This window comes from Daucus carota, chromosome 5 (genome assembly GCF_001625215.2).
Source record: "Daucus carota subsp. sativus chromosome 5, DH1 v3.0, whole genome shotgun sequence".
Lineage (NCBI taxonomy): Eukaryota > Viridiplantae > Streptophyta > Magnoliopsida > Apiales > Apiaceae > Daucus > Daucus carota.
Window position 1 is genome coordinate 43,578,429 of NC_030385.2, and position 15,976 is coordinate 43,594,404.

The following is a 15,976-nucleotide window of genomic DNA, read 5'->3' on the forward strand; positions in this document are numbered from 1 at the left end:
TCTAAATCTAGCTCTCGTAACGCATATGGACGTCACGTCACTGCTTTGCTGTACGAGTGTATAGCAATTGCCAAATTAATGCGTACTACCATAGTCCTTTCACATTATTAATATTTGGGAGAGAAATATTTGATATGGATTTGAAGTTCCAAATAAAATATTTTATTTATTATTTTAATCTTTTTTAATTAATGTTTAATTATTTTTTTAAAATATATATCATGAAATCATAGTTTATATCTATTTTAAAATATGTCTCAATCATCGTAAAAATTATTAAGAAATGGATGAGACCGAGGAAAAATTATAATTAATATTATAATTATTGCCTTAGTACTCTTCGTGGCGACCAGGTGCAAAACAAAAGTAACCCTAGGCTCGTGTAATTTGACCAGCTGGACGTAGGCTATTACTGTACCTAGTATGAGGATTGAGGAGGTAAAAAACCAAAGCACTTGGCAAAAAGACAAAGCAACAAGTAAGAAAAATACTAAGCATTATACTGTATGACCCTTAAACCACCACAATTATATACACTACTCTCCATATGTGTCCATAAATAATTGACCAAAATAAGCTAGCAGGGATGGCATGGGTGGTGGTTTTGAGTTGTATAACTGTGGGCTAATTTTGGTGCTTTTTATTATACTGTAGCCGATCTGATCGATCGATCTATCTAAAACTGTTCAGTTTCCGCACACATAACAATACAGCTTGTCGCCAACAATGTGTTGGTGCGGTGTTTGAGTTCTTGTACTCTTTTGCTGGAGTTTAGGAATTTGGCTACCGGTTGTGTGCAGTAATTAGGAAAAAAAAAATATGGGGTGTCGGAGTAAATATTATTATAATTTTGTACAATAAAATTCAGAAAATCAAATTAGTCTCCGATTATTAAGTATAAACGTGTATGGAAAAATCATTTATAAAAAATGAAAAAATTGTAAATGTTTTAATAATGAACCAAAACACATGCAAGAGAGTGTGAAGATACTGGATGGAACCGGACCAGGTGAAAACTGAAGAGCCGCCGCTGTTTCGGAAACAATTCCCCTCACAGATTTGCATGTTTTTACGTCGTGTCGCTGTCTCTATTCATTTCACGGTTTTACCCCAACCTCTCTCAGTAACTTTGTATTCTTTCTTATCTTGTCAATCTCGTCAGGTTAATTTTTTATGGACCATGCATTTGGCTCTTTCTTCGTTTTTACTAGCCTTCCGAATATTATTAACTTTATGTGTGACGTTTAGGACAAAACTCGTACGGCTATATCAACCAGAGATCACAATCTTTTAACATTGAAGTAACATATATTTCATGATGCTAGAAATCATGAATCGTAATTAATTTGTTAACTTATCGATTCAGGGATTATCAGAAATTTTTTTAATGACTTAGAAAGTTTTAGTTAAATTAAAATATGAATGATGAATCAGTAAAATATTTTTAAATAATAATGAAGAATTTGTCCAGAATTTTTAAATGTATCAAGGATATATAGAATGCTGCAGCCTACACATGAATGTGAATATTAATAATATTGCAAAATGATTCAGGATTGAACATGTATGAATTATGATCATGAAAAGCTGGAATGTTTAAAACTCAAAAGTGATAAAGTGTTCATTGATTTATACCTTTGATTAATGTCACTTCACGTCTTCGTCAACCTTTCTTCATTTCAGATGGCAGTGGAGCTCCCATATTTATTATTTTTGACAGATCAATATATATTTTTTTACTTATAAACTTAAATCCATTCATGCAAAGATTTATGGGTTCACAAACCACATTGCATGACATGTGTAACATCATCTTTTCTGAAATATGAAACAAACGCAAATATATTTGTTTTCAATTTTGTGTGAATTACAAAAACACAAACACCACAAAACTATGCACACTTGAATTAATAACCCACCAGCAGATTGTGTTTTTCCTCTTGAAGAGCATCTCATAACAAATTTTCAATGATGTCTAATCCTCTCCAGACAACAACAAATTTTATAATTAGGAATTTCGTTTAGTCTTTGTAGTAATATATTTAATATGCACAGCCTCTACTTGTACATTAGTTTTAAGTTTGTTCTGGTCACTATATATATAATAACCAATTTGCTACAAGCTTCACATTATCAAGTCCCTCCAAGAGCCCTTCCAACTAGAGAAAAGATATGGAGTATAGTGGTCATGATTTGTTGGAGGAACTCTTGTCTCTCAGAACTGACCCCTGGGATTTTGCTACCAATTTTCCATTAGAAATGAACGATTTCTACAATAACATTGCTGCTTGTAGTAATTTTGATCATTTTCTCGAAAATCCTTTTCTTGATACCACACAACCCTTTTGTTTTGAAGAGTTTTCGAGTTTCCCATTCGATCAGCAAAGCCTTAATGTCTCCTCCACATTCAATGTGTCTTTTGGAAATGAAATCGCGACATCAGTCCCACAACTCACCTATGATTCTTCGTCGTTTAATACACCCTCATATGTTCCTCTAGAAGAAGAGTACTCGTCGCGAGCTGTTGCTAATTCTTGTAAAGTAGAGCTAACTCAATCCCCTGAGTTGCCGGTTTTCAACCAAGGAGTTTGCTCTGAGAAGAAGACTAAAGGCAAGAGACTCAACGGAGAGCAATCCAAAAATCTGATGGCTGAGAGAAGACGAAGAAAACGTCTCAATGACAGGCTTTCCATGCTTAGATCTGTTGTTCCTAAGATCACCAAGGTAGTACATTTTACAACATTTATTCAGTTGCATGACTTTCTCGTTTATTAGTCAATGTTGTAAAACTTTCTAATAATTTTTGTTGTTTTATTAACATGAATAAATGCTGTAAAAGATGGACAGGACATCAATACTCGGAGACACCATAGATTACATGAATGAGCTTCTGCAGAGAATCAAGAATTTGCAAGAAGAAATGAATCCAAACCAGCATGAGCTAACCTCGGCATCTATTTTAAAAAATGTGAAGCCTAATGAAGTTCTTGTAAGAAATTCACCAAAGGTAGACTTCATTATGATATGTTTTAATTAAGACATTATAATTCTCTTATTAATTAACTCCATTAAGATAGTACTGTATGTTCTAATATTTGTGTCTTTGGTGAGAGCAGTTTGATGTGGAAAGGCGAAATGTGGATACCCGAATAGAAATATGTTGTGCTGCCAAGCCTGGTTTACTATTATCAACTGTGACAACATTAGAAGCATTAGGCCTTGATATTCAGCATTGTGTCATTAGCTGCTTTAATGACTTCGGAATGCAAGCTTCTTGTTCAGAGGTATAATTCCATCCATGCTTCCACTTTTCTCCGGAAATACGTTTTTTAACCATCAACCTCTTGTTATCAAAAATAATATTCACTTGGATATAGAACGTCAAAATTACTTTATTCAGAGTAAAAATATACTATCTACATTATGTTGAGGTCAAAAAAAATAGCGAGGATGTTATTTTATCGATTATTATTTAAATAATCTATAATTGTATATTACAGGAGATGGATCAGAGAGGAGATATAAGTCCAGAAGACATGAAGCAAGCATTATTTAGAAATGCAGGGTATGGAGGAAGGTGTTTGTAGAGGGGTTTCTTTGTCCTCGAAAGTGAAGGCTTGTGGTGCATACTGGATCTTCATTATGATGTGATTTTTGTCTTATTTGGAGTAGTACAAGTAACAGGCTGCTTAAATTTATTTGTTATTCAAATTATTTATATGCTTAAATTATTTATGCGACTGGTAATTTAAAATTCAAGAGGAATACGTGTGTGGTCTGTTCTATCAAAGTCCATTTTTATGATTTTGGTTCACCACTCGGCTGAGAAAGAAGTGGATGGCGAGATTTAAGTTCACTCGTTTATTTGTGTTGTTTCATGTAAGTCTATTATATGAATAAAATTGGCTGAGGTAAATATTTCAAAATTTTAGTCTTCAGTTTGTTGTCTCGTGTTATCGGAGTTATCGGATATGTAAAAAAGTGTCGATCACTCTTAAAAAATAACGAATATCAACTGCCGTATCTCCCATGATGTATATAAATGTTAATTATTATTCTATTTTTAACAATAATTAGATAAGACAATCAAAAAGCAAAAAACAGGTGGAATCATATTTAATATTTACGAATAAATTTCGTGTCTCTGTTTTCTCGTAAACCTATTATACGAATAAATTGGTTTTGAGCCGTATCTTAAGAACCTCTCGATCAAGAACGCTTTGAAATTTTCTTATCTCTACTATTCTCTCTCAAATTAGGGTTTTGAGAGTCGACTCCCAAAACTAGCCGTCACTTCTCCATTCTTCACCTTCATCCTCTTCATCCACCAAATCATTTTCGCTCTCCCATCTTCTCCACTATTTACTAGTTTTTTGTTTTTCAATAAAATCGAGTGTTGCTTAAACCTCGAAGATTCCAATCGAGTTTTATTCTCGGATCTATTTCGGATTTGAGTTTGGGCTTGATTGTTTTCTGAATAAATCAGATCTTTTGAAATCAAAGATCCGATTGTGTTTTCCCGTCTCGCCTTTTGGCGTGTGTTGATTTAGTACCCCATTCTTGGGCGATTCTGCGTTGATATGTCGTTCTGTGTTATCAATGAGAATGATTGTGATGGAGTTTTGGGAGATCTGGCTTATCGCATCATTAATACTTTCGGCATGTTTATAGCTGGCTTCCGGCATGTAGATAGCTGGGGTATGCTTGGAACGGTGGCGATCGCATGTGCTCACCTTTCACAAATTATAGTTGTTCATTATTCGAGGACCCTTGTTCCTCATTGCTTAGTTTTTACAACTGAGTCGTCTGAACACCGCAACAGCCATGGAACTATTGTGAAGGTCAATTGTGAAGCTACCATTTTCGGGATTGATGTAGGCTGGATTACTCGAGAAGCCTTTGTATTCATTTTCAATTTCAAGAATCCTTGGATTCAGTTTGTTAAGCAGTCTGGAAACAATGCGGCTATTTGTTTAGCTCGTTTTATTGTTTATCAACCTGATTGCATTGTTAGTTGGGGAGTTGTCCCGACTAGACTTGTTTTTAATTTAATGGAATGAATTTGCATTTTGTCAAAAAAAGAACCTCTCGATCATTTTTCAAAAGTTTGCAACTATCAATTTCCAGTTCTTTATTGATGTGCTGTATTCAATTTGGTCGACTATACGCACTTAAACTTAATTTTAGATATTTTGATCATATAAATTTTAAAATTTTTTTTCTTTAAATCAAACAAATTTTTTATTTTGGAAAAAGCAACAAACATGTTCGTAATTTTCCGTCTCAACTATTTCTTTATATCTCTATATTTTGGTGTACCTTTTAATTGCTTACATTCAAAATTTATTAAAAATAATAAAATTTTGATAATATAAATTAATTAATTATTTATACACATTTCATATATTTATCAAACAGAAAGAATTGTATCATACCATCAAAGAATGAATTTTCCACTTCCGTAATTGGGCTGTTCCTATTTGCGTGATTGCAAACGTGTCCGTTCAACTGAAATCTACAACAATAAAGCACAAACTGGCCCATTTAGATGGCCTAGTTTACTCCACCAAGGCCCAAGCTAAAGTTTGATTTCATAAGCTGCGTCCACGAGTTTATCTTTTTTTTATTTTTTTTTATTTTTTGAAAATGAGAATGAATCTCAACGAATATGAAGCGGCAATTCCCCGTGATAATTCTTTCATTCAAGAAAGTTTATCATCTAATCATCGTATAAGATGATCGGGGAAATTTAGATAATAAAACTTTAATGTCCGAAAAAAAACCCGTCTTCTTCCAAGCATCCTGAAAATATAAACAAAGGAAATAAGGAGAATATAAGGCCATATATAACTGATTACATATATTATTAAAAAATAAAGGATAATATGTCCAATAATTAATAATTATTAACATCATGTGTATATCATTCAAGTAGTGAAAAGGAAATTAAATAAAGTCTCAACCAAAGGTGGATCTTTGGTGAGACACTAATGAATAAGAAAATATACTGAAGATATAACATAACAATTATTAACAAGCCAACAAAGTAGCACATAATTGCAGCCGACAAAGTGGCACATAATTGCCTCTTACAGGCCAAAAATACGCCATCAATCATGGTCACCCATAAATGGTACATAATTAACCATCAATAAAGGCATGGTTAACACACTAACCGATTTAAATGTGAAGCAAGACATTTCAAAAAATCCAAATAATTTCCATTTATACAAAAGAATCAACTTGAATGAGATAAAAGAAATTCTAATTAAGGAAATTAAAAAATTTATATGAAGTGCTTAGAGTCTAAGAGCATCTCCAACCATACAAAACCCTTGGCTAAAAAATGAGTTGGCATTCCAAAATTAAAAAATATAGCCAACGTCCTGAAAAAATAGCACTCCAACCACACTAATCTGTTGTCTATAATTTTAGCCAACCTCCTATGGATGGCTATATTTGTCGAACCTCTGCAGGTCTGTAAGAAATCTGTAGGAAGATTGCACATCATTTATTATTGTATTAAACTGATATATTCTATTTTAACAATCTAAAATATTAATAACATATTATTTTTAAATTATAGCCAACCAGTATAACCAATACCATTGAAGCAAAATGTGTTACAGGTGCAGCAAATTTTACATAACGTCTTACAGGTCCAATTTAGCCAACGATTATAGCCAACACCGTTGGAGATGCTCTAAGTATAACATCAATCAATAAATTTAATACAACAATTATTAAAAAGGTTATTATAATGATTACTAAAAAGGTTAATATCAAAAGTAAAAAAATGAAAAAGAGTCAATCACTGTTTAAGGAAATATTACATGATACAATTACCCCATATATCAATCATAATAATTAAAATTAAATGCAGATAATTAAAACTGAAAATTAAATACAATTCTACAAAACTGAAATCATAAATTATATCAAAATTTTAGTCAACAATATTACAACCGCAAGCCACTACCGCGAACCACCGTTAGACCACCACCGTCTACCCGATATGTAAAATCACGTAAAAACAACATGTTAACACTAAATCAAAAACCTATATTTGGTTGTGTCAAAAAATTTTATATCTGATCGTGGTTGCATAGAATTCAATTTTACGCAAGCAAATATCAAAATACAAAGGATATATTTTATGAATAATAATAGTAAGATTTGATGCATATCTATCTAAATTATCAATAGATCACGTAAAATAAGTATGATTGTAAATTAGAAAAAAGTACACCTTAATTTTATGGAGTATATTTACACAAAATGAGTCGTTTTCAAATATGATCAGTCCTTTAAAGATGTCCTTGCAGATGTCGGTGAGAAGCTCGATATCCGGATATTTGATTCGGTTGAAAACACAAATCAGTGAAGAAAACATACTCTAAACAATTATAAAACAAACCGAAATCATGTATACCTTGAGCAGTGATGAGTCTGTAGGTATGGCCCAGGAGAAGAGTGTTAGTTGGCCGCAGAAGCTTGATACGTGTTATACGAAGAGGCTCCCCGTGGTGGCAGCCGCCATGATGGTGGTCATGGGGTTGGAGGGAGTTTGAGGGAAAATGTTAGCCCAAAATTCCAACACTTGCGGCCCAAATTTTGTTTAGCATAAATCAAGCACTAATAAGTAATATAAAAAATTGTTGCAAAACAAACTATACTCCCGTCTTAAAAGTTAAAACACGTTTTGTTCGTTTGCATTACCAAAGATATAGAATCAAAAGCGCACAAATTTGATCATTTCAAATAAGTGGAATAGCAAAACTGAACAAATTAAAGGTAAATGTATTAAATAACTATTTCCCATGTTTAAATAAATATTTTATTTTATTAAATGACAATTCAAATTAATTATCCACTTATAATTTCAAGACAACTTAGTTTAAAAAATAAAATTAAAGACAACTTTTTCTATCGTATTATAACTATTCTATTTTCGAGAATATTACATACATATAAATAATTATTCAATTAACGGCGTAGTTACAATACATATAAATGTAAATACAATTTTATTGCTTATATAATAGTTTTTAAATATTTTTAAATATATATATAAATATTTAAAAAAGGAGCCTTTTTATTGAGATATTTTGATACTGATGTAACTATAATTATAATGAATTTCTTTAGCACTTTACAGATCGCAGACCAGAATGTCATCACATTATTGTTATGAGATTTATTGATGCTATAATACACAAAAAGGACGTATATTATACAAAAGTTCCTGAAAATATTAGGCTAAAGTACTTTTAGCTTTTGCAAGTCAATGACTTATAATAGGATTCAATAAATTAATGGTTATGATAGCTTGCAATTAATGCACTTGCATGAACATGCATAGTCTTACACAAAACTTAAAATATGAATTTTTATGTACTTACAATGATTTCATTTGGTTTAAATTAATTTATTATTATAGTAGTGGAATTAATAAAGAGAGGGTGGTTAAGAGATTCTCAACAGTTATCGGTTCGTAACATGCTCTCTCTGATTGTGGGCGGCATCTTATGATTCACAACCACGTGACCCATTAATCAAATTCTTAATTAGTGTTTAGTTCCAAAGCATATTATATATTAATCTTATATTTCATAAATTTATGATTTCTCGGGTGTTATTGTATTTTATCATAACCATAACCATGTGATAGGACAACTAATTAATGCTACTTGTGAAGCCCAAGTTCAACTTGCAGTTTCATATTTGTCAAACGATGGGAATAAAAAGTTAATTATCGATTATGCAAATATAATTATGCAAACAAGTAACTAGGAATCGGTGATTATCAAATATAATTTTTGGAGATTTTTTTTTAAAAAAAAAAAAAGAAATTTGAATTTTGTATCATTTATTTGAGTTTTTTTAATTATTAAAAATTTACTAATTAAATTTCCGAGTCTATCTGCATGAGCTTATTTCTTATCTATTAAATTATATAAATACACAGTCTAATATGTTCATTTGACTTGGGGTGATTTATAGATTTTGTTACAAAGCCAAGAAGTGCTCATAACAAGTTGAGAATAGTAGTTTTTATTTCATGAATTCTACTTCTTTTCAAAATATTTTAATTAATATTTTAAATTACTTTTAAGTTCTAATTCACATTTATTTGAAGTTCTAAACATGACCGTAATATAAAAGAAATAAGGAGCATGGACTTGTATCTATTTATGTAAAGTAAGCTACAGATTAGATGTTAGTAGAACATTTTTAGCATTATGCGGAAGAAAATGGGATATATATTGACCAAGTCAAAGGACGATGACTTGAACTCTAACGTGGACACGTCACATGGTGTGTTACATTCAATGTACACAATTTAAAACTGTCCAATTCTTTAGCAGGGTCATTTTGTTTACCCAGCCCTACAAAGGGGCGAATGTGTAATTAAATTTAGTGTATATTATTTGAAATATGTTTATTTGTATTTATGGTTCAAATTAAATTATTTATCGATTCAGCTTTAGAAACGTTTTTTAACGTCACCAGAATATTTCCCTTAAAATTTTACTTTATTGCTTTCAGTTAAACTTAACCAAAAAATTTTAAAAAAAGAAATAACCACTGTATAATCACTTTGCTTTTTACCAACAAGAAGAAGAAAATAAGCTTATCAAATTTCATTTCCTCCCATTCTTAAATCATGCAATGGATTTGTACCTTCCCCATTACTATCTCAATCAACATTAACATATAATCAAATCAACAATTCATCAAGATTATCTTAAACATTCTTATCATACTAGCTAATCAAAGAAAAAAGAGTCATGTTTATCGTCTTACGGTAAAGAAAAAGTGATCATTCATTGATCAGGATGTGAAAGGGGTAGGTTAAACCTAACTGCAAGACTTTCACTGCACTAGTTAGGCTACACGTTGAATAGTTCTAGTAAAAGGTAGTTATTGTACTAATTGATTTATGTTAAAGAGGGATTAGGTTTAAGTACGTGACTTTCATGAGTGCTTGTCGTGTAAATTTTAGCATCCTTTCTCTTACTAAGTACTAATAATGATATTACGTATTTGATTAACTATGAATCATCACTGTTCTAAAAATTCAAAATTTATTAAAATGTATTGATTAATTTTGAAAAATATTGTAATAAATTTTTCGTTTATATACTGAAGAAATCTCTCATAAATTCGATCGATATGAAATAGGTCAACTGATTAGTCTTATTTTCAATTTTTACAAGCGTGTAATTATATTCTCTCACATTTAACCGATAGAATCAGAAAAAAAGAAGCCAAATCTCGTTTTATGCCCGAAAGTTTGACTCTATCCATTAAATAACAAAGCTTGCATAAAAAAATTATACTCCTCACTTCGAAAACCATAGTCAAAGTACAGAGCATTAACATACACACACGAACACTTATTCACGCTTTCACACTACATATTCTTTATTTACTTAGACGATCCTTCATCTTGAAGCTTGGTTTAAGCTATGTATACTATGGCCGAGAAGGTTTAGAGAGGGTTTGTTTACCACTTAAAAACTCGATTTTTGGGTTTATAATTTAAAAACACTTATTCGTATTGTTTATGTAAAAAATCAAGAAACACTTATAAAAAGTTAGGAATGCTAGTTTTTGTTTCAGAACTTCTACTGTTTTCCCAAACACTTTAATCAATTACATGTGAACATGATCATTTCAAATTAGTCGGAGATACGCGTGAATTAATTAACGTCTGTATAAAAATGACCGAAATAAATGTGGTGCAAGTAATCAATTGCATTATCAGAGGCGGAAACACAAAGCTCAGACTTTACTCTCAATTTTCACGTATCTGTTTCTTTACTGGAAGCCTAGCTACCATGTACCATCCTACTCCATATAGTCCCAGTTATCCTGCACTGACCTCTACAGTATCTATTACAACTACTACTTGTAGTATGGTACTATCACTGCACTTCATTATTTAAGGTCTGCGCTTGCATTATTTACCTGTCTTGACAGATACTAATATTTAATTATAGCGTTCACAATCAATTGTTATAATTAATTATATAGGCTATTTTATAGTGAAAATGTATTTGTATTTGTATTAAAAACCGTTGCATTCACTACTTTTTTTAACTATCTTTATTTTATAATATTATAAAACACTTTCACATACACTATTTTTCTCCAGTATCTCAATATTGTTTATTAAATATAAATTAATTTCACAATTTTACCTACGTTTCATCTTGCTTGACTCATTTTCACGCATTTTCCTGATTTCTGTATTCCAAGTCAATATCTATAATTGATTGGGATGGACGGAACAACAACGAAATAACAATCACTTGTCAGAAATTATCTCCCTTAACTAAAAGCAAAAATAACATAATTATAAGAAAGAACTGATGGTGTTATTATTATAAGGATAAATCGGATACTATACAGAAGAGCGTATAAAACGGGACATGGTGAGCTCTGATCGAGACGATCACTGGTCTCCAAACGAGTGACACTCCTGTATGGAATTTATCATGAGGTAGTTGTGCATTTGCTCCCATTTCTTCCCTACTAACATATGACATATCCTATACAGCTAAACCTTAGTATCATTAATACAATGTGATCCGATAATTTTACTGTATTTAATTACGTAAATGATTAGTGCGACAATAGTGTGATTAAACTACCGTGTAACATCAATTTGATGCAGTTCATGATTCTCATAACAAAATCACACCGCAAAAATTGTTTTTTATTTGTTGAAGAAAATATAAGGGGTCTAGTTTCAAGATAAAATTATTTTAGAGACCATGCGCGATAAAATAATATAAATTGGTTGTCAATGCATGAAAGAAGTCACGGAGAGGGGAGGTGATAGAATACTCTGATACTCAGTACTGTATTATACAGTTTGCAAGTACCTAGAATCAAACGAGTGCCAGGTAAGGAAATTTACTGATCCTCAACCAAAATAGTATTTATGTACACACCAAATAACACATTAATTTGGTCTAGTTAGCCACCCAACCATGATTTATTACGAACACCATCAGTAATATTTGCAATATTTATCAGATTTTTCGCTATATATTCACTAACAATCATTTTTTTTAGATGGTTAAATCTTATCAGGTTTATTTTCATTAATAATGATGACCTCCTACATTCACAAAAATCTTCATTACTAAAAAGTTTTTACATAATTAAAAACATTAATTATTGACATGTATACATGTACACACTAGTAAAATCATGTTTCATTAAAATTCGAGATTCATCTAATTTTTTCAATAATTTTTAATATTTAACCGATATCGCATTTCATTTCACCCGTCTGAGTATGTGTGTGCATGAATATGAAAGAGATAGTTGGAAGCAAACGAATCTCCTTGGTACATCTTCCGGCAGAAATATTTATGAATAGTATCAGAGAGATATAGAAAGAGAAGCACAATATGACTTGAGAGAATGGCACAATTAATGAGCTCTAAATTTATTTAGTGGGTGTTTGGCAACCCATTTTAAACCGGACTTTTCTAGTTTATAAGTTAGAAATATTTATTCATACCGTTCGTGTAAAAAGTCAAGAAGCACATATAAAAAGCTAGAAATACTAGCTTTTGTTACAGGACTTCTACTTATTTCCCAAACATTTTAATCACTTATAAGTTTTATCTTGCTTCTAACTTCTACTCCACTTATTTATTTTAATCAATAAGCACTTATTTTAAACTCATGACCCTTAATTTTTCACCACAGTATTCAAATCCTCTCTTTCTTCAACTGCACATTACTTGCTACAGTAGCAATATTTGTCCCATCCCTCATCTCTGAATCCCTGATCTTTCATTTGATTCTCTTGTTATTTAACCTTATTTTCTCATCTTCTGTGCCATTTCCATTTATCTATCCATCACATTCTCACTTGCTCTTCATCCAGATCCCATCCCATAATTGAACCAGCCAATTAACATTTCTTAATCCCATATCTTAATCACCCATCTTAATATAAATACACAGCTACTTGATTAGCAAAACTAGTAAACAAACCTGCAATCATTTCATTTCTTGCCTTTTGCATTAGAAATGGGAACTGGTTGGAGAAGAGCTTTTTGCACAACAATCCCAAGAGATCCCCAAGCCACAACCTCATCATCATCATCATCACTAGATAATAACAATAACAAGACTCATTATCATGTTGTTCATGGCCCAGATGATTCTATTAGTCCTGCACCAACCCCAAGAAGCTTTTCTAAGCTAGGAGCTATTTTCTCCGGTGGACTTGGCAGTAGTAGTAACCCTTCTACGCCGCGGCTCCGTGTCAAGACCACCACGAGATCATCGTCATTCACGTCCTCCACGGCGGCTACGCCGGTTAAGAAAGACACCACCCCGAAACTACGGTGCAAAACCATGCCCAACACGCCGACTTCTAAATCTTTGAAAATACCGTCAGCTAATCATGGTTCTTCCAACCCTTCCTCTCCTAGATCCCCTTTCTCCATCTTCAAGAACTCCCTCCGTCTATCTCGGGTGAGTGTATCCCGTCTTTTGAAATTCTGGTTCCGTCATTGATACCTGTTTTGAAGTTGGTTCCGTCACTGATAACTGTTTATGCTAATTAAATGTACATTTTTTTTTTTGTGATTGCAGAATAATTGTGGAGTGTGTATGCAGAGTGTGAAAAGTGGACAAAAAACGGCGATTTTCACATCAGAGTGCTCCCATTCTTTTCACTTTCCGTGCATATCAAACCACCTGAGGAACCAAAACTCCCTGTTTTGCCCTGTATGTAACGCAGCCTGGAAAGACGCAATTCCATTACTTTCGATACATCAACCACAACAGCCTCCGCAGGTAGAAAAAAATAACAACCTGATCTTCAAAACACCAACTTACAACGACGATGAGCCGCTTATTTCCACCGTATCATCCATCAATTCCATCCCAGAAATTCTAGAAAACGACGATGAAATCGAAGAGTTCAAGGGCTTTTTCGTAAATCCAGTGTCCTCGTCTATTTCAATCAACAATGCGAAAGTCGAAACGAGATTGCTCCCCGAAGTTGCTGTTATTTCTACATGTCACACACACGAGACATACGTCGTCGTTTTGAAAATCAAAGCGCCTCCGCCTCGTGTTAACGGTGTTGCGCAGGCGAGGCGTGCGCCAATCGATTTGGTCTCGGTGCTTGATATCGGAGGTAGCATGACGCGCACGAAGCTAGACATGATGAAACGCGCCATGCATTTAGTCGTGTCTTCACTCGGCTCGGCTGATCGGCTCTCAATCATAGCTTTCTCAGCCACGGCTAAGCGGCTCATGCCGCTTAAAGGAATGACATCACAAGGTCAACGATCAGCTCGGCGAGTCATAGACCGATTAGATTTGCACAGCGGAAGCTGCGCTGGTGATGCGTTACGCCAAGCCACTAAAATACTCGAAGATCGGCGCGAGAGAAATCCGGTGGCTAGTGTCATGTTATTATCTGATGGTCAGGATGACCAACCGCGACAAGATAATAATTCTAATAATCGCCCTGTTGCGAATCACGGGTCCTCGACGCGGTTTGCTCACGTCGAGATTCCCGTTCACTCGGCTGGCTACAGTCACGAGCCAGCCGAGGACGCATTTGCTAAATGCGTCGGAGGATTATTGAGTGTCGTTGTACAAGATTTGCGTGTTCGAGTCGGTTTCGCGTCGGGTTCTGATCCAGCTGAAATTTGCGCTGTTTATCCTTGCAATCGTCCATCAGTCTTTACCTCAGGTACTTAAAAAGCCTAATTAATTCAATTTTAGAATGCTTATTTGATTAAATTTTAGTTAGCGGTTAGTGAATTGAATTTATCGTACAGGTTTGATCCGGATCGGAGATTTGTACGCGGAGGAAGAGAGGGAGCTGCTGTTAGAACTGCGGGTCCCGATTACAAGCAACGAGGGCCACCACGTGCTATCCGTTTGTTGTTCTTACAAGGACCCAGCGACACAGGAGATAATACATGGTACAGATCAGCCTCTCCTTGTGCCAAAGCCACAAGCATTTAGATCCTCAATTCCTAAGATCCAAAGGCTAAGGAATTTTTTCATTACTACGAGAGCAATTGCCGAGTCTCGGCGTTTAATTGAGCTAAACGAAATGTCTAGCGCCGTGCAGCTCCTGGCTTCGAGCCGGGAGCTGCTGGTGCAATCGGGTTGTCTAGGGGAGGAGTATGTTCCGAAATTGGAAGCGGAATTATCGGAAATAAGGTGGCGGAAGGAGGTCGAGGAGGAGGTGATGCAACGGCGACAAAGGATGGGGGAGGAGAAGGAGGATCGGCTACCTAAGGTGTCTTGTGCGAAGAAGTCTACTAAGAGAGTGAGCGATTTGCATGGTTTCGAAAATGCAAGGTTTTGAGCAACTTTGTACTCTCACTTCAATCACTAGCTTTATTACTTTTCTAGTTAACCATAAGTGAATTGTGTAGTTAATTACTTACAGTTACGGACTGTAATAATCCCTTTTCTAAAGTAGTACTAGTACTTGGCTTTTGAGTACGGTTGGTTGCTTAACGATATTAACTATTTTTCCAAAAGTCAGTGATATTGATTAACCTATATCTCATAGTTTGTTGAATCCGCTAAATCTTCAATTATTCAAGCAATTATATAATCAATTCTTATTTCATATCATTAAGTTTTTTTTTTCACAACATTTTTTTCAACAAATAATGTAAAATGTTAGAAGGTTTGTTGAAGGTGTAGTTTTTTTTTTTTTGTACTCTTCTAAATTATAAATTTGGAATAGTGTGCATTTAATTTTGGAAGATTGTGGTATGATCTCTGTCCCACAGCAGAGTGGACGATTTGATTTTGAGATACTTGTACTTTGTTCTGATTTGAATGAGATTGGTCGGTAGTATATTATGGGGCTCCTTCAAATTTATAATCATCCGGAACACAATCTTTACAAAACTAACCACCCAAATTTTCAATTCACAAAACTAACCACTCTAATTGTTTC

General features: G+C 33.5%; 2 protein-coding genes across 2 annotated transcripts; both read left to right on the forward strand.

Moving 5' to 3' along the window:
- The first annotated feature begins 2,080 nt into the window (after positions 1 to 2,080).
- Positions 2,081 to 3,759, forward strand: LOC108220953 (transcription factor bHLH93). Its single transcript, XM_017394852.2, has 4 exons — positions 2,081 to 2,724; positions 2,840 to 3,007; positions 3,117 to 3,284; positions 3,501 to 3,759. Exons 1-4 carry the CDS (start codon positions 2,173 to 2,175, stop codon positions 3,585 to 3,587), a joined length of 975 nt encoding a protein of 324 aa, XP_017250341.1. The 5' UTR covers positions 2,081 to 2,172; the 3' UTR covers positions 3,588 to 3,759.
- Positions 3,760 to 12,869: 9,110 nt separating this feature from the next.
- Positions 12,870 to 15,510, forward strand: LOC108220065 (E3 ubiquitin-protein ligase WAV3). The gene is made up of 3 exons (XM_064094408.1): positions 12,870 to 13,509; positions 13,630 to 14,743; positions 14,832 to 15,510. The coding sequence occupies exons 1-3, from the start codon at positions 13,060 to 13,062 to the stop codon at positions 15,368 to 15,370; spliced, it is 2,103 nt and encodes a 700-aa protein (XP_063950478.1). The 5' UTR covers positions 12,870 to 13,059; the 3' UTR covers positions 15,371 to 15,510.
- Positions 15,511 to 15,976: the final 466 nt, after the last annotated feature.